General features: G+C 37.8%; 2 protein-coding genes across 2 annotated transcripts in view; both read left to right on the forward strand.

Annotated features, from left to right (window-relative positions):
• Nucleotides 1-22,832, forward strand: part of RWDD2B (RWD domain containing 2B) — a 1,177,964-nt gene that overhangs the window by 11,725 nt on the left and 1,143,407 nt on the right. The gene's annotated exons all lie outside the window — the stretch shown is intronic.
• Nucleotides 13,725-14,948, forward strand: CLDN17 (claudin 17). Its single transcript, XM_050784731.1, has one exon. It carries the CDS (start codon nt 13,914-13,916, stop codon nt 14,586-14,588), a length of 675 nt encoding a protein of 224 aa, XP_050640688.1. The 5' UTR covers nt 13,725-13,913; the 3' UTR covers nt 14,589-14,948.

Consider the following 22,832-nt stretch of genomic DNA (forward strand, 5'->3'; position numbering starts at 1 on the left):
TGCTGAATTTTATTCTAAGCATGATGGAAAGCCACAGGAAGAAGCAAGCATGAGGCATGATCTGTGTCGAATAAATAGTAAAGAAAGAAATAGCAGCAGTAAGTTTTATTAGAAAAGAGTGTCAGCAGTTTGGTGGGTGAGATGATAATATTTGCAGTGGGGAGCGATGAACAATAGATTTTGGATTTGAAGATACATTAGGCATTTTTGATGGATTTTAGGCTGGATGTGAGATGAAGAAGTGAGTCAAGGGTGCCTTGCAGTTTTTTGGTCTGAGGAAACAGGACATCGAGTTGTACCTACTCAGAGAAGGAAGGAATAATTTGAGGAAATTTGGGTAATCAAGAGTTTGGTTATGAACAAATTCTGTTTGAGGTGTCTATTGGATCCCAATGTGCAGAAATGTCGAACAGGCTATTTAGATAGAGTCCAGAGTCCAAAGAAGTAGCAATGACTAGAGATACACCTATGAGGATGGTTTCAAAGCCACAGGTTGAATGAGGACACAAGAGTGTGCATGAACACAAAGACGCATAGAGAGCCAAGGTGCTGGGTGCCTCAAGCATAGGCTAAGTTGATATGATATGATAGGTGAAATCGTTTCCTATTGCTGCTGTGACAAATTACCACAAATTTACCATTTTAAACATTACACATTTATTATCTTACAGTTTTGTACGTAAGGTCAAAAACGGGTTCCACTGAATTAAAATCAAGGGTTCGGTATGACTGCGTTCTTGTTGGAAGCTGTGGAGAATCTGTCTCTTTGCTCTTTCCAACCCTTAGAAGTTGCCTCTGTTCCTCAGGTCGTGGCTTCCGTCCTCCATCTTGAAAGCCACACATGCTGCTAACGCTCTGGTTTGTCCTCTTCCGCCTCCCACGTTAAGTATCCTCTTGATTACTTCAGATCTATCCCGCTGATCCAGGACGATCTCCCTATCTTAAGGTCATCTGCAATCATTGAAGTTCACCTTCAGACATAATTCTTCTTTGTTGCATAACTAACATAGTCACAGGTTCCAGAAATTAAGATGTGAACATCTTTGGGGAACCACTATTCTGCTTGCTAGAGTATATAACAAAGACAGTGTGTTGAAAAAAAGTAAGACAATAGCTTTTCAATAAAAAGTGTTGCTAAATAAAAGGCATAGATAAAAACTAAAAAATGTGAAAAAAGAGAATGAATTCCTCTTCTCACATCATGAATTAAAATTTATATGGACAGATCTTCCTGAGAACAAGAATAGTTATAGAAGAATGTATAGAGGAATTCAAGAAAAATAGAAAGCATAAGGGAAAATATTAACTGATTTCATTGTAATATATCAGTATTATATAAATACTGTATGAAGTTTGCATATCAAAAGAAAGCATAAATAAAATTAAAAGCAAACAACAAATAAAGCTATTTATGTGGATTTAGATTTCATATTCTTATTTCTACTATGTAAAGAGTTACTATAAATAATTTTAAAGCATATATACCAAAAGAAAAAATGATAAAAGAAAATTAGTACATTGAAGAGACATGAAAAATAGTGGTTTTGCCTCACCAATAAGCAAAGAAATGTCATTTCTAACAATCAGAAAATACAGTATTTCACTTGTTAAATTGAAATTTTTCATTTTATCATAACGGTGATGGTGAAGAAACAGAGTATTTGGATACTTTCAAACAACTGCTGGAATAAAGCAATTAAAAATATATACCAATATTTTGTATAGTATTTGTATTATGTGTTATTTGGTCTGATAATTACAAATCCAAGAAAATAATCAGAATGGCTCAAAAGACAATTTAAGTAATTTAAATATTAGAAACAAGCTACGGGAGATTGGATAAAGGATTTTCTTGTGTACATCCTATTAGTTCAGCATTGAATCAGGTGCTTTATATATTTTATCTTTAATACTTATAGTAATAAAGAGTGATATAATACACTGATATTCAGCCCTAAAATATCTCATAGAAAGATATTTAATAAAATTTAAAATTTTTAAAAAGTCATAGTATATAATTAACAGAAATAGACTGTTCCTTTATTTCTTTATCCAATAAACTGTATGGCCATCTTACACTAATTTATATGCCTGGTATTTTGTCTGTTGCTAGAAAGACATCAAATAATAAGTTCAAGGCATCTATTCTCAGTATGTTTACAAAGTCAGTAAATCAATAATTGCAAGGATTTGGGGTCTAAATGTGTTTGAGTATGTGTGCTTGTGTGTATGCACAGCTTAGTAGACATGCATATATTTCTTTGCTATGTTAGCAGAGTGGGTTAAAATAAATGGAGAAATGGCTGATTTGGGGACTGGGTCAGGAAATGCAGAAGATGAACATGGGGTATTTTGTAGTGCTATAAAGAAAGGAAGTGCTATTTTAAAGGCACTTAGAAAACAACTGAGGCTGGGTGCCATAATCCCAGCATCTTGGGAGGCCAAGGCAGGAGAATTGATTGAGTGCAGGAGTTCAACACCAGCCTGGGCAACATGGCAAAACCCTGTCTCTACAAAAAATACAAAAATTAGGCATGGTGGAGGGTGCCTGTAGGCCCAGCTACATGGGGGCTGAGGTGAGAGGATCGCTTGAGCCTGGGAGGTCAAGGCTGCAGTGAGCCGTGTTCCTGCCATTGCACCCCACCCTGGGTGACAAAATGAGACCCTGTCTCCAAAAAGGAAAAAGAAAACAACTGAAAGAACTTCCAGTGGCCAAAGCTAGAACAATTTGAACAGGAAAACAAAGTAGTTTGGGATTATAACTCAAAGAATAAAACATAGGTCATGAATCCATTCTGATGTAATTAAATGATTGAATAAATTAATAAATGGGGGATAAAAGATCTCATATGCCAAAAAATTCCAAACAGTTTATACCAATACTCCACTCCTTAAGTGTGTGCTGTATATAGCAAGTTCTTTTCGAAGAGTGCAGTATGGAAAATGGAAGAGAGTAACTTAACAGTGGAGAAATCTGACAAACCCTACCTCAGCCAGATGAACGAGGTCAGTACCAACAGTCATAAATCATATCGATAGTATGTAGACGATATGATGTGATGAAAATGGCACTTTATCTCTGTGATCTTCTTTCCCCAAATTCGTACTCTTAGTCTAATTATGAGGGAAACAGCAAACAGATTCCAATAGAAGGTCACCCTACAAAATAACTGGGTAGTACTTCTCAACTGTCAAGGTCATCAAAAATGGAAAACCCGAGAAACTGTCACAGACAAGAGAAACAAACCTAAGGAAGGAGACATGACAAAGGTAATCGGGCACCCTGGATGGGATCCTGCAACAAACAAAGGACATTAGCTAAAAACTGAAAAATCTGAATAAATTATGAGCTTTAGCTAATGATAAAGTATGAATATTGGTTTATTTATTGTGAGAAACGCCCTATTTCAATCTACAGTGAGTAATAAGGGAAAGTGAGTATGGGGTATAAGAACACTCTGTACTAGGCTGGGCAAGGTGGCTCAGGCCTTTAATCCCAGCACCTTGGAAGTCCGAGGTGGGCGGATCACCTGAGGTCAGGAGTTCAAGATCAGTCTAGCCAACATGGTGAAACCCTGTCTCTACTAAAAATACAAAAATTAGCTAGGTGGGGTGGCATGATCCTGTAATCCCAGCTACTTGGGATGCTGAGGCAGGAGAATCACTTGAACCCAGGAGGTGGAGGTTGCAGTGAGCCAAGACCATGCCATTGCACACCTGACTGGGTGACAGAGCAAGACTCCATCTCAGAAAAAAAAGAAAAAAAAAGAATACTCTGTACTATCTTAATTTTTGTAAAACTAAAACCGTTCTAAAAATAAAGCCTGTGTAAAGTATTAAAGTATAATAAAATTGAGTAGGTTACCTTAAAGGAATGTCATAAAAACAATTATTAAACGAACATATTTTGATCAAATTTTGACTATAAAATTAGTATATGGAAAATATACTTATTGTTTTCACCTAGGTAACTTACTTATGTTATTTATCTCATTTAATTCATTTATGCAAAAGCAGGAACAGAGGGTTGGAAAGACAACTTGGCATCTTTTGCAGTGATATCTATAGGAACTTGCAAGTCTCCAAAATATTTAGAGAGACACATCTACTCAATTAGAGTTTTTAGTTACTTTGGATTATCTGAATGACAACTATACTTCCTACTGCTATATGAATCCATATTCTGGATTTAGCAGTGTGTTAATAATCACATTGACCCAAGTTATTCCCTGAAATAAAAATATTGCACATTGAATGTTCTTGATATGCATCTGATTTCTTTTGGGTTGACCTGTCTAAATTGTAAAATAAGTATATTTGGTCTGCATAATGTGGTTACTGGTTACATTATTTTTGTTATTTACACAGTATGATTTTTTGCAGTGAGAACTTGCAATATAAGTATATTTAAAATTAATCTTTAGTTTATTAAGTTATATAATAAAATAAAGGTCAAATATGGTCATGTGATCCTGTACATATGTTGAGTTATTCACAAAGCCAGTTAGTAAGGTATTGGGTCTTTACAATATACAGAAATAGCCAATACAAAATGAAAAAAATACCTTGCTGCCCTTTTATCATATTTGGATCAAATATAAAGAGGAGATCTGACCGTTGTGCAGCTCGCTAGTAGTAAGCATAGAAATAAATATGCAATAAAGAACAGTATTTTTTAATTTGCTTATATTTTACTTAGAGGCAAGACGCAAACGTTTTGGCTCCTCAGAATATTGAATCACATTAAGGACAATCTCATTGTTAAAAAGAAAAAAAAATGACAGTAATAAATGATTGCCTGAAACAATGGTGTACTACACTTGAAATCTAATAAATAAAAAATGAGAAGCAGAGGACAAATTATGAAAAGACATCTTTCTTCTAGTATTTCTAACATCCAGAATTTAATTTTAAAAAGCTCAGGATTATCTACCAAATAAAAGTAACATTAATAATTTAAATTTTATTGCATGTACCATTTGTTAGGATTTATAATCGTTTTGGTTTTATGGCTTTTGTAAGTTTATACCATGTTTTTGTAAGTTTATACCACGTTTTTGTCTGAAAATAGTTGAAGTAATATATCATAAATATGTTTCTAAAAAACTCGTTTTTCTAAGCTATTTGTTGAACATCATTCACAGTTGAGAAGCACTGTGCTAATGCCCCAGTTAAAGTGTTTTTAATTATAATTGATAAATGTCATGCCCTCCCCTGTTTTTTAAAAATAACCTAAGAGTAATGAATTCTATAGAATTCAATAGAATAATTTTTATTTCAAAGCTTTTTACTGCCTACTCACATAAAACCATTAATGGTTAAATTTACACTCTTTACACTCTAGTTTCTTGTCAAGGTGTATAACTTCAAAGTTACCCTAAGCCTTAAAAGTTTTACTGGGACAAACCATAATAATGCAAAATTGCCTTAAGGATATACAATCCATCCGTTCACTATAGGTCAGTGGTCTCAACCCCAGCTGCCCACTAGAATCTTCTAAGACATTTAAAAAAAAAAACCTGATGCCTAGTCCCATCTTTAGCTATTTTGATTTCATTGGTTTGATGTGGAACCTGACAAGTTTTATTAAGTCTCCCTATATAATTCTAATTAAAAACCAAAACTGAGAACCACCAAAATAGAAACTCAAAGGAGTGCTTCTGATTTCAGTCTGCATGTTAGTATTGCAGGGGGTGCTTTGAAAATACTGATGCAACTACAACAAAATAAAAACAAAAATAAAAATGCTGATGCCAGAGCCCCACCTCCAGGTTCTGGTTTAATAGGTCTGGGGAAGGGCCCAGGCATTGCTATTGTTTCAAATCTCCCAAAGGTTATTCCAATATGAAGTCAGGGTTGAGAACCACTGATATAAATGTTTAAGACCTGAACACCTGGACCACATTCTTTGGGCTCCAGTCAAATAAGAAACACCTGGGCAAATGTGGCAACTATATTAACTATAAAAATATTGCTCATTGTATTCCACAATGAAAGAAATTTCTTTCTAGTGTCAGAGGCATGAAGAGTTATACAACTCCTGAAAAAAAAAATGGGTTTTTGTTTCACAGACACTCTGCATTGCTCCTAAAATCTTTACAGGCAAATTCATGGCTAATGTTTAGCAAATGTGGCATTTATTTTGTGAGCAAACCTCATGCCATTTTTATCTTTTATTGCCTACCTTTGTTTTACCCTGTCACCAGAATCCTCATTTTCTTTTCATGAATCACAAGCTGTCTTTTATTTTTTACTAGTCTTCTTAAATTATTTTGGCAGCTATTTGAGATGCAAAAAAAAAAAGGGAAGAAGAAGAGAAGGCGAAGGATAAATTCAAAGATTTCCATAGTATATAATCAAATCTGTGCACAGAAGTAAAATCACAGACATTTCATACATTTGCTCTGCCTGGAGTGGACTCTGGATTTTCTGGATTGGTTTCACAGAAAAGTGTATTTGCAATGCTGATTTGCAAGTAGATTTAAAGTAGTTGAAATCTGAGGTCACAATGTGATTTAATGGGATAAATTTGATTGAGTGGGTGGTGGTATTAAACTTTATTTAGATGGTTCTAGGTCACCCCTGAATGCATTTCTGGAATACAAAACTGTTGTTGTTTTTTTAAAAAGAACAAATAAGATAATACTTAATTATATAAATCCTGTCTTTACTGATGTGGGAAAGTACTCAAACTGAAAATTTGTAATTAGGAAAATATAATTAAACACTGAACCTTAAATTAAAGGATGGCCCAGCTAAATAAAACATTGTATTGATCATTTACTTCATTATTCATTCAAACAATATTTCTTGGGCATCAACTATGGATCTGGAAATTCGTGATCTGCATTGGGAATAGAGTGGTAATAGAATGGGATAGAATAGAATAGAATACACAACGGACACAAGTCTGTTCTTATAGAATCTGTACTCCAGATGGGAAATGACTTAAATAAATGTGAATGGAAATGTATATTTATATAGAACTTGTGAAAAAATGCTATGAAGAAAAATGCATAGTAGTACTATGAAAGACTAAAAAAATAGCAGGGATGGGGATTTTGTCGAAGCTGATATGATCTGAGAATTCAGGGCAAGTTTCTCTTGCAACTAAATTTGGACCAAAATCCAAAGGAGAATGAGTAAGTATTAAATGGACAATGTGCATGTGTTGACATGAAGAGGGAATTGAGAAAGTACTTTAGGTAGAGGGAACAGATATATGAAACTCAACAATACAATGAGCAATAACAGAGTAGGGTGTGTGTGTGTGTGTGTTGTGTGTGTGTGTATGCATAAATATACTTAAATACAACCTCAAATCAGCCTAATGGGCATCCCATTAAAGCTTTTTTGACTAATTTGTATTTGTTAAAATTTGAACTGACTACTGTGGGAGACAGGACATTCATTCTCTTTCAGAATGGACACACAACTGGGTGCAGTGGCTCACGCCTGCAATCCCAGCACTTTGGGAGGCTGAGGTGGGCAGATCACCTGAGGTCAGGAGTTCAAGACCAGCCTGACCAACATAGCAAAACCCTGTCTCAACTAAAAATACAAAAAGTAGCTGGCCATGGTGATGGGCACCTGTAATTTCAGCTACTCAGGAGGCTGAAACAGGAGAATCGCTTGAACCTGGGAGGTGGAGATTACATTGAGCTCAGATTGCGCCACTGCACTCCATCCTAGGTGATAGAATGAGACTCCATCTCCAAAAAAGAAACAAACAAACAAACAAAAAAACAAAATAGACATACAGTAAGTTGTGAGAATGTTTGAATGTTTTCTGATTTGGAAACCCTGGGGGTTCCAAATAGTACTTCCCCTGAAGGGAAGACAAGGAAAGAGGAGGATGCTTTGAGTCCTAATTTTTCCGTTCAGATGTTATACCTCTACTCCTGTTCATTTCAAGCTGATGCTGCAAGTAAAACCAACACATTTTTACAAAGGAAAACAAAAAACTCCTCAACCTAAATTAGATTCCCTAAGACCTCAGTACAAGTCTTAGGAGGACATAAGAATACAATTAGTCAACAGCCCTTATTAGCAGATTCATCTCACTGATTGTGATCTAATCAGAGACAATTTGTGGACGGGATGGAGGTTATGGATTCTTGCATATGTGTACAGCCCTGATTGTCCCTAAGTGCTCCAAAACATCTAATTCCTATAAATTATTTTCTGGTATGGCTCACAGGCAGCTCAGACTTCACATCTAAAAAGTGAACCCTTAATCTTTTTCTAAAAGGTCACTCAACCTTCAATGTCTCACATCATGGTAAACGCAACCCCGAGTACAATGATGCTCATGTCAACAATACAACAGGCATCTCTGAAACCTTCCCCTACCTCCAGTCCATCACCCACTTTCACCAATTGTAGCTCCTCTACACAGTGTAAAGCCATCCACTCCTACATTGCCCCTAACTCAATCCAGCTTCTATCATCTCTCACTTGGACTATCGCAATAACCTTCTAAATGGTTTCTTCGTGTTCAGTTTTGTTCTTTCTAATTAATTTCTCCAAAATAGCCATAGCCATATTGTTTTGGTGGTTGGTGTTTTCTCTGTTTTGTTTTTTTTTTGTTTTGTTTTGTTTTTTTTTTTTTGATACAGAATCTTGCTGTCACTCAGGCTGGAGTACAGTGCTGCAATCTCGGCTCACTACAACCATCGCCTCCCGGATTCAAGCGATTCTCCTGCCTCAGCCTCCTGAGTAGCTAGGATTACAAGCACATGCCACCACAACCAGCTAATTTTCATATTTTTAGTAGAGATGGGGTTTCACCATGTTGGTCAGGCTGGTCTCGAACTCCTGACCTCATGATCTGCCCACCTCGGCCTCCCAGAGTGCTGGGATTACAGGTATGAGCCACCGTGTATAGCTCTTTTCTTGTTTTTTAAGCAGACTTGAGTCTTGATTGTGTGAGTCCCATGCTGAAAATCTCTAACTGGCTTTGCATTGCTCTTAGGAGATTATTACATGGTTCACATTGTTTGCATATCTGGACCTTGTCTACATTTGCAACGTCATCTCAATTATCTCACTCTCCTCGGGGTTGGTCTTCCACTTGCATTAGACCCAAACTCTCTTTGCCTGCAGTGCCCTTACCCAGATGGTCTCTTGTGCCCAGAATTCTCTTTCTCTCACTCTTTGTTGAATTATCTGGCTAATTCCTACTCAAGCTTCAGGTTGCAGTTTAAATGTTGTTTTATCAGAGTGCCCTTCCTTCATTAGAGAACTCTTAGTTAAAGTTAAAATCATTTCTGTTTATACCCTATATATTTTAACCATAGCTATACCTTAATGTTTAATAATATATATTTTGGCAATTGCATGTTTAGTATTTATCATGCTCACTAAAATGTAAGCTCCGTGAAGGCATGGAATGGAGGCATGGTCAGAGGCTAAGTTTTAAAGTTGGGCAGAGGTCATTCAAAAATTGGTCTCTCACGTCATGCTAAGGAATTTGGATCTTATTTTACAGGCAATAGAGAAATAATGAAAATTTTTAAGTAAGGTCTTAGGTGGCATGTATAGAGTTTGATCCTGCAAGGTTTTATGGTTCTTCAATAGAAAATGAATCAGAAAGTAGTAAGGACGGGCAGAGGCAAGGAGATTAGGTAAGACATTCTTGAAATGGTACAGATGAGGCATGTCAAAGGACTGAATTAAGACACAGCATAGAACAGAAAACATATTTAATCCATTTGAATAAGGTGTCAATCAATGGTTGGGTTCCCTGAGCATGAGACTCTGAGGCAGAGATTAGTGTGCATTATGTTTATTATAAGATCAACACCTTAGGAAAAGAAGGCAAGGAAGAGGATTGGCCATATAGAGAAGTTTAGTTGGGATGCCGGGCTAATGAAGGCCTTAGCTGACCACACAGTGAGCTCTGGAGCTAGAATAGCCCCTGAGTGTTAACCCCATGGGGCTAACAGAGCTAGTTGTCAGGACCATATTGATGAGTCACTGGATATGGGCTACATCTATGAATGGGGAATAATTTGAGTGACATGCCTATTTCCAGGTAATACCTGAATGGGGCTGAGAGCTGGGGGTGTTCTGCCCATAGCACTCGAAGCGGCTGAAAGAGACATCTGGGTGGAACATCACAGTGTCCACTCTAGGCATGTATTTATTAAAGAATAAGAAAGAAAAATTAGCTGAGAATGACAGACAGAAACAGGCCTGGGCTAAATACAACAGATTCAGAACTTGCAGCCTGACAGGAGGTAGGCGATGCTGTGCAGACATAGGTGAGGTGCCTTAGGGAGAGTGTGCTGAGTGAGAAGAGTACTGAGGTGTATCAGCAAGTCTGGAAGAAAACAAACGAAACAAACATGGCGAAGGGCACCTAGAGAAAGAAGAGAGAGAATGCGTCTGTGGAGAAGTAGTAAGGACGATAATACAACAAATACTAATGAGACAAATATTAACAGAAAAACTTTCCTGGGTGTTTGCTCAGGACCGGTTCTTTGCACACATTCCATTTAATCTTCAAGGCAGCCCTGTGAGTTTGATGTTATGATTATCCTGATTTCATAGACCAGGCACTTTTGTTGGGGGAGGGAGTTCAAAAACATGCCTGAGATGGATGGCTAAGGCATCAAGCCTAGAGTGAACCAAGTCTCTCTCCAGAGCACACGCCCTTCACTGTCTCTCGTTGGATGACAGTGGTTTGTTGTGACTTTTACTGAAACATCAATAAGCAGAAATATGGAAGTGTTTTTGTAAAGATAGTAGTTAGGACGTCCAAGAAGTCTGTAACATTTCTAGGAAGGTTTTCGTGGATCACATGATGACTAAAGGCCGATTTCAATGTGTATAGCAGTGGGAAATGTGAGAGAGGACCAAAAGATGTGTAGAGACACATGGCAAGGAATACAGATCTGGCAAGATGGAATTTTATTTTATTATTTTTATTTATTTCTATTATATTTTTATAATTTCAACTTTTATTTTACAATAAAATAAAAGTTACTATAGAGGCTGAAGCAGGAGAATCATTTGAACACTGGAGGTGGAGGTTGCACTGTGTAAGTCGTTTACTGATGCTGAGATCTGGGTGTGAATGATCCCATCACCTAGATAGCGAGCATAGTACCCAGTCGTTGGCTTTTCAACCCTTATCTCCCTCTTCCCTTCCCTCTCTAGTAGTCCCCAGTGTCTGTTGCTGCCATCTTTATCTCCAAGTGTCCCTGATGTTTAGCTCTCACTTATAGGTGAAAACATGCGAGATTTGGTTTTCTGTTTCTGTATTAATTCACTTAGTATAATGGCCTCCAGCTGCATCCATGTTGCTGTAAATGACAGGATATAATTATTTTATATGGCTGCATAGTATTCCATGATGTATACATTCCAAGATGGAGTTTTAAAATAGAAGAAAATTGAGTATGTTTATTTTCTAAGGGACTCCTCAGAGAGAGGGAGAAGGTGTCAGTGCAATGAAAGGAGGAAGTGATCAATAGAGCAAGTCCCACTGAGGAGGTAGAAGGGGATGAGATTCATAGAAAGGTTGGAGAGGAAAGCAGTGTCTTCCCCTAAATACAAAGGAGAGAAAGTTAAAATGTTTTTAACAATCGGCTTTGTCTGTGAGAGGCAAAGACCAAGAACTCCTACGTTATTTATGTTTTTCAGGTTATTCATTTCTTGGGGGTTGGGAATAGGGTCTCACTCTGTTGCCCAGGCTGGAATGCAGTAAAGCAATCACAGTTCACTGCAGTTTTGACCTCCCAGGCTCAAGCAATCCTCCCACTTCAGCCTCCCGAGTAGCTGAGACTGCAGGCGTTTGCCACCACATCCAGCTAATTTTTATTTTTTTGTAGAAACACAGTGTCACTATTTGCCTAGGCTGGCCTCAAACTCCTGGGCTCAAAAAATCCTCCTGCCTCAGCCTCCCAAAGTGTTGTGATTATAGATGGGAGCCACTATACCCAGCCTCAGATTTTTATATTTAAACAAACGTATGTTTTCACTTATAATACAGACAATATGCTCTAGCTGATGAGAAAGCAAATAATTGGAAAAAAATGTTGGAAACTTCCAGGACAAAATGAGCATAGCAATACATCTGAGATAGAATGAGGAAGAGGAACTAGAATGAGGAAGAGGAACTAGAATGAGGAAGAAGACCCAGAAGTAACAAGTCAGTGTAATGCTGGAAAATCCTGTCAGGGAGGGAATGGTTAAGCCTATGTCTCAGTAACCATGAACAAAGGGCCAAGGAAACCCTTCATCCAATCTGGTGTTGGGAAACTGTTAACAACACAGAAGTCATCTGTTTGCTCAATGATTCACATTCCTTAGAGAGGGAGTTCTCAGACCAATCATCTTGAAAACTCAATGGTTTTCACATTCTTGAAGTCAGTGAATGGACTCTAAATCTGGTTGCCATTGGACCACCCATTAAATCTTTGGCCTGTAACTGATTGAGATGGAGGACATTTTGCAAACCGTGATGTCTCCCACCTGGAGTGTGGTTGGCATTCTTGCTTTGGAGTCATTTTCATCCTTACAATAGATCCCTTGCCAGTGGGATGTAAAAGGAAAAGGAAAAAGGTCCACTTTTCCCACACGAAGCCCCCCACTGCCTCTAGGGAGTGACAGGAAAGTGGCAGTCAAAAGTTACAACTTGACTTAAATTTTGAAATAATCTCAACTGAATTTTTCTTCCTTTGAAAACCATTTGAAAAACTGTAGATAGTGCCACATTTCCACTAGGTTTAGTCCCACTTATATGAAAAGATTGAAAAAGTAATCTCTCCTTCCTATTTTTGAATCAGACTAGACAGAGAAAATAAGCATAGTGAGTTACAGACCTGGGCTTGTTCCCGGATCAGGTGCCACATGGCTTGTCTCAGCCAAACACTTTGCACACCTTCCGTTCATCTGGCAAATAAGGGTGTTAAGTTTGATGGCCTTGACGATAACTTCCAGCACTAAAATGTTCTCTAGCGTCTAAATTTCAAGTGACTGCATAGCCAATTTCAAGGGCCACTTTTATATTGTTCCATAAAAATGAAAGGTACGTGTTTGGCCTTAATAAATGTGATCTATTTCAAGCTGCCATTGAAGAAACACTGAATGAAAGTTTCCATACTAAACATTACTTAACAGAGAGAGGTGTTACTTAACAGTTAAAGTAATAATTAACAGTTCATTCAAATTAATTACAAGGAATACTTCTCTGTTTTCTTCTTTTCTGGATCTTAAGAGTAAACTATGAAATGTGAATTTCTTGCTTAGGGCTCCTCCTAAGTATCAATAGTTTTCGTGTGTCTTGAAACTAATACGTAAACATTTCTGCATATCGAGGTATCTTTATTAAAGCCAGAATTGATTACCATCTTAAGGAAAAGTGGCTTACACTAGAATAAAGTAATAGTTTAAAGTCCAAAATGTTTTTTAATTACTCTCCAATAAACTGACAAGGTTTTGGCATTGTCTTCAGCTGTGCCTTAACACATATATTTATACTTTTATATCAGAGTGATTTTTTACACAGGAAGTTTCAGCTCTGTAATTAGCAATTCACAATGGAAACTTTGACACTTAATTACAGCATTGCTAAGACAATAATAATGTGAGAAATCCTAAAGCTGAATGCAGTATTTCTTGACACACCCCTAGCTACCTTCTTATTGGCTGGGAAACAATTATATATGACTAGTAAATAATCCATAGAGAAATGAATGTGTATGAAAAAAGGCAACATGCATTTACAACAGGTACTTCTAGTTAGGCCAAGTTCAGTCACAGCCACTGATTTGGACTAAAATGATATGGGCAGCAGCCAAGGAGAACATCATCAAAGACTTCTCTAGACTCAAGAGCCTTCCACATTCTACATCTTGAGCATCTTCTACCACTCCGAATTGGACTAGTCTTCAAAGTAAAAGGCAATGGCATTTTATCCCTTGCAAATTGCTGGGCTGGTTCTTGGGTTCCTTGGCATGGTGGGGACTCTTGCCACGACGCTTCTGCCTCAGTGGAGAGTATCAGCTTTTGTTGGCAGCAACATTATTGTCTTTGAGAGGCTCTGGGAAGGGCTCTGGATGAACTGCATCCGACAAGCCAGGGCCCGGTTGCAATGCAAGTTCTATAGTTCATTGTTGGCTCTTCCGCCTGTCCTGGAAACAGCCCGGGCACTCATGTGTGTGGCTGTTGCTCTCTCCTTGATCGCCCTACTTATTGGCATCTGTGGCATGAAGCAGGTCCAGTGCACGGGCTCTAATGAGAGGGCCAAAGCATATCTTCTGGGAACTTCAGGAGTCCTCTTCATCCTGACAGGCATCTTCGTTCTGATTCCGGTGAGCTGGACAGCCAATGTAATCATCAGAGATTTCTACAACCCAGCTGTCCACATAGGTCAGAAACGAGAGCTGGGAGCAGCACTTTTCCTTGGCTGGGCAAGCGCTGCTGTCCTCTTCATTGGAGGCGGTCTGCTTTGTGGATTTTGCTGCTGCAACAGAAAGAAGCAAAGGTACAGATATCCAGTGCCTGGCCACTGTGTGCCACACACAGATAAGCGAAGAAACATGAAAATGCCTAGTAATACCTCCACCAGTTATGTCTAATGCCTGCTTTTGGCTCCAAGTGTGGACTATGGTCAATGTTTGTTATAAAGTCCTGCTAGAAACTGTAAGTATGTGAGGCAGGAGAACTTGCTTTATGTCTAGATTTAAATTGATATGAAAGTTTCAATTTGTTACTGGTAGGAAAACTTGGACATTCTGACTTCAGGTGTATTAAATGCATTTACTATTGTTGGACTCAATCGCTGTTCCAATGTTCATATTCTAAATGTAAGTATACCCATAATCATTATCAAGTGCACAATGATGGACTACTAGTTTTTGACCATCATATTTTATCTGATAAGAATCAAAATTTGAAATCGATATTCTATAACAATAAAACATATACCTATTCTAAAATGTAAGCTATTATTTTTCCTCTACATTGTTTCTTGTACTACACACTAACAACTAAATGATGACCTTTTTCAAAAGATTATCATGGAAAATTGTAGATATCAAACAATAATTTTTAGTTGAAAATGTCAAAACATGAAAATGTCCATCTAATGAAAGACTTTGTTCCTTTAGGAACTCACACAATTACAATTAGACACTTTAGTGAAAAGGGACCTCTGATTTATCTTAGGACAATTAAGAAGACAGATTTTAAGGTCTCTAATTTATACAGTTAAACTTGCCTAGAATCACTGTTTAAAGGAAAATAATTTATAAATGAAAAATAATATTTTTCATAGCCTATCATCTGTACTTCAAGCAAACAGAAGCATCTATCTTGATAAGACACATCAATGGAAGGCTATTAACACTCAATTCTTATCTAGAGGTTATACGGTCCCAATTAGAGAATTGCAGTTGGGGCATTGAAGGGAATGGTTTCTATTCTTTGTTTTATTCTTTAGTCATTGCACAGGTACAAACATGCTAAGCAATTCGAAGAATTAAGGTTATGATTCAGACAAGTAGTCAGGCTAAGTTAAATACCTTTTTTGTATTCTCTACTAAACAAATAGGTATGGTGAAAATATTTTTGTTTTGCTTGAATTACATGCACAATTTTCTCAATACTTCATTTCCCATGTGTACATATCAATATCAGGGTTAAAAGTGTGGTGGATCATGTGGGGTAAGAGTGAGTGGGGAGTGTTTATGAGGCAAGACCACCTGTATGGGTTGCTTCTGAATAGCTTTTACATCTTGTGAATCAATCAATTTTTGTATGTTCAGTTTTAACTCTTCAAATATTGTGCTTATTTTGTAATAAAAATGTATTTAATTTTGAGTATATAATTGCAATGAGAAGCCTGAATTTGCTCACCAAATATTTATTGCATCTTCATCCTTATTATAATGAAATAAAATAGATTACAATGATGTTGATATATTTAGCTGTGGGATCAATTAGAATAAATTTCTGTCCTCACAAGATCACCTAGTAACTCTGAAACATTAAATCAGGGATAACTCAAGCCTAGATGTTAATATCCAACCTTCACTCCATTCTACAAACCACCAGCAATATGTCAGTAGGTGAAGCCCCTGGTAATATAAAACTGTATTTAAAACACTGGTAATATTAAATGATAAGATCACACAAGTATAAATATCTTCGAAGATTAGCAATAAAAATAAGAAAAACAGTGATTAAGATGAATTTTTCTTAAGATTGATTTTTTTTTAATCAGACTTGATTCAGAAAGGCCTAATATTGGGTATGTTGGAAAAGAGTCATTTTTCTTTTACAGTCAAATAAGTAAGCCATCTAGACAAGCAAGATATATACCTAAAAGTTGTCATAGAATCATTTTTCTGACCTTTTTGCTCACCTAGAAGTAATTAGCTTTACAAGAATGGATTCCTCAGCCTAAACGGGGAAGTATGTTATTCTGCTAGCCAGTAGGTCAAAGAGTAAAAAGGTATAACACTTGGTGCAATTATAAGATAATATTAGCTATTGAATATGTGGCAACATTTCAGGAACTACGTTTTTTGTTGCTTGCCCTTCCATTAATCAATGTGTAGCTTTAGAAAGATTATTTTTCCCTGTTCCACTCTGCTGTAGTATTTTTCCAATTACACCAAAAATAAATTTTACTAATTTTCCATGAACTTAAAGATGCATGAAGAGTGCATATTTCCTACTACAAACCCAAGCGTGCACGACATTTATCTTTATTTTCTAAAATATAATTGAAGTTCAACTTCTTGAGTACTTGCTCACATATTATACAGTTGTTAGGATCTTATGCAGGGCTAAACAGTGTTCCATGGTGGTTTCTGGGATGAGTCCATGACCATCAGTCCCTGCAGGTGTCTGAGAAGATGTCTATTTTATCTGCCCACAGAGTCTTTGTGGGCTTCTTAGCTCTGTCGATTCTGTCATACTTGGCCATTAATTGTTTTGACTCTTGTTCTGGGTTGCTTGAATCAGTAGATTTCAACCCTGGCGGTATGTTAGAATCGCTTAGGGAACTTTGAAAAATACCAGTATAGCTGGTGTTGAGATGATCCATGGCACCATTTTCCAGAGTCTTATCCGGGAACCTGACCTGCTGAACTGGTTACCAGCTATCCACAAGCAGTGGTAGAGAAAATGGCTACTTCCCAATAAAATGTTTTTAATGTCACCTCTGTAACCCTTCTTCTTCTTCCCCACTGTCAAAAACCTTGTACAATTTCATAAAGGTTTTCAGAAGCAAAATGCATAGGCTGCTTTTGCCTTCCATTTTTCTACATACTCAGTGAAATGCTTTGCTGACCACCTTCTGGAATGGGGACCAAAGCAAAGGGGGAAAATGTAAGGAGGGGAAATAGTTAACGTCACAAAATATTATTTAATCACACATGGTTAAAGATGTTTTAAGAGAGTGTAGTTTACAAATTTAATGAAATGCATACCAATAATATTTTTCATTTGTAAAAATTCTTGCTATATTTAAAAGCATTTTGTTAAACTGTTTTGATCTTTGTAACCACTGTGTGCTATAGAAAGTATAGATATTGTTACCAAAACATGCCCAGTAAAAGAACTGAGACATGCAAGGTTATCTGACTCGGCCAAAGTCACACAGCTAACATACAGAAATCAAGAATTCAACAACAGGACTAAGTTGTTATTTAATAATAATTTGAGGAATGATTAAAAAACAGTATACATAGAGTACAATGGTTTGAGGGTTTAACTGCTATGCATCCCCTCTTCCCCCAGAGAGGAGATGAAACTATGAAATTCAGAAATGTAAAGGCAGTTACTGAGTTTTAAGTATGAAAAGCACAGATTCTTAGGAGATCATGGGCCAAGAATAACATGGTTACCTTTAAGATTAAGAGTATAAAATGATTTCCTTGGCTGAAGGTATAATAGTAAGGAGCAGAGTTTAGAGGGTCTAGATATCAGTGTGTCCCTGGGAGGAGCCTGGTGGCCACTCCCTAATTCAGTTCCTGGGGACTGGGGCATAGGGGAATAATAAACTCTCAGACGGGTTCGAGAATACAAGGGCAGAAACGATCTGTGTCCTGACTCAGGCGGAGCTGAGGATGTCGACAAAGTATTCCCTGTGACCTCACAGTGCTGGAGGATAAGGGACGTCTCTGTGATGCACTTAGTCTGACAGCCTAAAAGATAATCTTGCCAAGTTCCCTGCAACTGGAACACCGTGGGAGCAGGAGAACATTTCCTACCCACCCGAGAGGGGCACAGAGCATGCCAGACCCAAAAATGTCTAGTGACTGGGACTAAGTGAGACACAACAGTCATGCGCATGGACGAGCGGGTGGCCCACCCATGCCTGTGTGCCTCCAGATCCGCTCCTTCACTCCTCTGTCTAATCTGTATCCTATGGAGCTTGATGCTTACGGCTGGGCAGTGTGTGGCAAGAGCTTGAGGTAAGAGTGGTCCTCCCTAGGTACAGGCAATAGGAGGTGGCTCTCTCTGTAAATAATAGAAAAGCAATAATAAAACCTACTAAATAGTGGGTCTGTTCTTTATTATCTTCACATGCTGACCTTTCTAATTAATGTTAGTGATAAAGCACTTGATCAAAACAAGTAAACAATGTAATTTCTTGAGGTAAGTTCCCAAACAATCATTGTGATTACTCTTCGGAGAGGTAGGTAGTATTACGGGCTTAAGTGTGCCTTCCTCCCCCATTTATATGTTAAAGATCTCACCCCTGCATAAATGAAACTGCAGCCGTATTTGGAGATAGGGTCTTTATAGAGGTAATTAGGTTAAAATAAAATTATTAAGGTAGGATAGTAGATATGACTGGTGTTCTTATAAAAACATGAGGAAATTTGGACATAGACAGAGAAAAGGTGATGTGGAGACACATAGTGAGAAAATAGTCATCTATAGGCTAGAGAAAAAGGCTTGGAACAGCTTCTTCCCTCACAACCTTCAGAAGGAACTAACCCTGTGGACACCTTGATCTCAGAATTCTAACCTCTAGCGTGGTGAGACTATAAATCTCTGTTGCTTTAAGCCGTATAGTTTGTGATATGGGAGCCCTAGCAAAGTAAGATAGACTGATGGATAGGTAGATAAATAGATAGTAGGTACATAGAGAGACATGTAATTAATAGATGACAGATATATGATATATGGATAATATTGAGACAGTTGATGGATTGATAGATGAGAGATCATGATAATGATTGATAGATACTAGAGGATTAGATAGGCAGATAGATGATAGATAAAGAGATGTCATCTACGATACAAGTGAATAGACAGAAGATGCCATCTACACTACCGTGCACCCTGACACACGTGGACTTGGTTTCATGGGTCTGTTGCAAAGTTAAAGGGTTTTCTCTCAGATTCCAATTCAGCAAGGCACGGTTTTCGAATAATTTTTCTCCAGCCATTCTGTTTTACTGTTTTAATTTTTTAAAATACAAATAAAACCCTCCAGTCATGATAAAATGACAGAGTTCTGTTCTGTTTCCATGTCTTTGCAATTTCTGTGCCACCGAAATGGGAGGCATAGGTTATACGCTAGCTAGCTCGAGTGATTCTAACCTGTATGAACTCACTGGAATTTCTTCAGAGTAATGTCTATAAAAATGATTATTAAAGTATAGATAATAAAAATGTGTTAACTTGAAGCTTATTGCTGGAAAAAAACGTCTCTTACAGAGGAGTGGTATATTTGCTCCAAAAGTCAAGTATACTAGATACGCTACTGAGGCTGGTTTTCCCAAGCTCCTCTGTTCAGCTGCCACCAGCTAGGTGAGAGATTGGAGGACAGAGGCAGAGGGGACTATAACCTTTCCACCCTCCAGCTCTATCAGAAGGGTCCAGCTGAAGCCCAGGTTCTGCCTTTTGCCAAGTGAACCCCATCTCCTGGGTCTGCAATACTGCCTTTTCCTTCATCATCTGGGAATCGCAGCTTTCTGCTGTTGTTGGTATACAGGAGGTTCCATGGTCCTCTCCTCGGTTTCACAACTCTCCCCGTAACCTGTGTAAGCAAATCCCTCTATTAAATTCCACTAATTTTAATATCTAGAATAATTTTGGTTTTCCTGGTTTTATTTGACAGATACAACTGAAAATCATTCCTGAAATGGGGGCTTCTCAGCAGAATCCAAGGTGAACAACTGAAAATTTTAAATATCGTATCAATGACTTGGTTTGACACGGGCCCACAGAACTTAGATTCAACCCTGGGAAAATTTTGCACCCTCAGAGGGTAAGACGAAGTTTATCTGACATGTAGGCTTGAAACAAAAATTAAGTTCAGTGTTTAAAAAATGTTTAGTAATTGCATGCCAAAACTCTACACACAGGAGATGAGAACTGTTTGCTGAGAAAATGAATGATTGATGAATCAATGAAGAAAGAAAGTAATAAGCAAACCATAATATGAAGTACCTTATCTAGGGAAAATCAGAAGTTCAGTTCCTAACTAGGTCTAAGGAGTTTTGTGTTTTTAGTATTCTTTTAGCAGGATTATTTCCAAGAAAATAGCTAATGGACAAATACTGCCCATTAAGAAAGTGTTGATGACAAAATGTGATACAAAAAATATCTTTAGGTCTGAATTCACATTACAATTAGTAAAGCTTGGAATTGGCTAGTAAAAGTGACTAGCAAAATATTAAGTAAAAAGTAAATTATGAAATGGACATGACTATAGCAAAATGGCTAAAACTCCTACCACCATAAAGATGTATCAGACATTTTATCATGGTAGGGCTGCTTGAGGGACAAAGAATGCTTTTCTCAGGGAATAAATACCCCCATACACACTGAATAACTAGGTTAATTGTGGGTGTGGGTTTGCCGGAAAGAAATTTGTCCAACAGATTCTCAGAAAATAAATAGATGGCATATAATAAGGGAGAATTAAAAGTGTAGAGGCCGGGCGCAGTGGCTCAAGCCTATAATCCCAGCACTTTGGGAGGCCGAGACGGGCGGATCACGAGGTCAGGAGATCAAGACCATCCTGGCGAACCCGTCTCTACTAAAAAAATACAAAAAACTAGCCAGGCGAGGTGGCGGGCGCCTGTAGTCCCAGCTACTCGGGAGGCTGAGGCGGGAGAATGGCATGAACTTGCGGGGCGGAGCTTGCAGTGAGCTGAGATCCGGCCAATGCACTCCAGCCTGGGCGACAGAGCAAGACTCCGTCTCAAAAGTATAAATAGAGGGTACAACCAGAAAACAGGGCAAACAAACAAAAAAGGGAGAGAGGAGAGACTGCAGTGATTGAAAGAGAGGATTTCAGTGAGTACAGAGGAGGTAAAAAGGACATTCAGGTTTACCATGAGGAAAATAATTCTTAGAGCACTGGTATTTAACTGGTAGTGAATATTGTCAGAAGCACTGGAGACAACACTGCCATGTATAAAGCCCGTTTTCCATTCCCTCCTCCCTAGAACTGACAACGTGGTCAGAATCATACAATTGTGAGATTGAAAAAGATCATGGAGGAAACTGAGGCCAAGAGCAGTTAAGCCTGCCCGGCTAACTCCTCCCCACCTCCATCTAGGCCTCACTGCATTCATCAGACATTATCCAGACGGAAATCAGCCTATCTCAGGAAAGACCTGCCCTTCAGCTTTTCACTCACCTTCTTTTGCATCAACGATTACTCCTCTTCTCTAGTCCCTCAACCTCAACTTGAACTCAGACCTATTACCTTCCAGCTTTGAGCTGCCATTTATATTGCATTCTGCGCCTCCTGAAATGCCCTCCATCTTTACTTCTCTAAAAAAGTCAGATTCATTAAGGTTGTCAACATTTGTTTCAATAAACTTGTTACTATTTTTCAAATCTTTCTTAATTTTTTTCCTTACATTATTATAGAGAATTCTTTTCTTTCGGATGTTGGAAGATGTATTTTTTTGTTGTTGTTCCTTCCCTAGGTCACATATATACTTACTTCCTTTGAGAACTCACTCGTTCCTGTTATTTCAACTGCCAGTAATCGGCAAATGGCTTAGCAGAAAGAGCCCTGGACTGGGAGATTTGAGTTCATTATGTGGCTCTTTCAACCAACCTGAACTTCAGCTTTCTCATCTACAGAGTGTGGAAAGGGATAAACATTTCCAACATACAATACTTGCTCGTTAACTAGACATACATATTGTGTGTATATATACATAAGTTAAATTTCATATAAATAAACTACACACATATAGAGAGAGAGTATTTAATTCTCATTATTACTCTTCTTTTATGGTTAAAAAAAAAAAAAAACCGATGCTCAAAGAGGTTATATAACCTTTCCAGGGATACACAGCAAGGTCACTGCACCTACCAGCCGTCATGAGGCATCTTGAAAGAGCGTGCTGTCTTCTGTGTAGCACTCTTTCTCCCCATATAAGGGTAGTAACCAGTCTCTCTACCTGGAAGGGCTACTGTAAGGATAAAATGAGGCAGTGCCTGTGAAAGTATTTTAATCATAAGGCATTATGTAAATGGAAAATATAATTACTATTATTATCTCCCAGCAATCCAGGTTTTAAGCTCTTTATAGTTCTCTTGCTTTCTCTATCCACAGAGCATTTCACTTGGGTGCCCTTTTGGCCTTAAACTTTAGCAAAAGTAATATTCATTATGTTTTTCTAAGCTTAACATTTTATCAGTTTTTCTTTACCTTTGTAACTGTCGCAATTCATTTAGTCTTCTAAGACACAGATGACGGTATGTAGATACTGGCTTAGCTCCTGTTTTCCTGGAATAATAATTAATAGCACTCTCTTTTTCTCTCAAAAATCCAATTTTGGATGATAAATCATGTGTTCACCTAACATCTCTTTAGATGCTTCCTGCTATGG

Source organism: Macaca thibetana, chromosome 3 (assembly GCF_024542745.1).
Source record: "Macaca thibetana thibetana isolate TM-01 chromosome 3, ASM2454274v1, whole genome shotgun sequence".
Classification (NCBI taxonomy): domain Eukaryota; kingdom Metazoa; phylum Chordata; class Mammalia; order Primates; family Cercopithecidae; genus Macaca; species Macaca thibetana.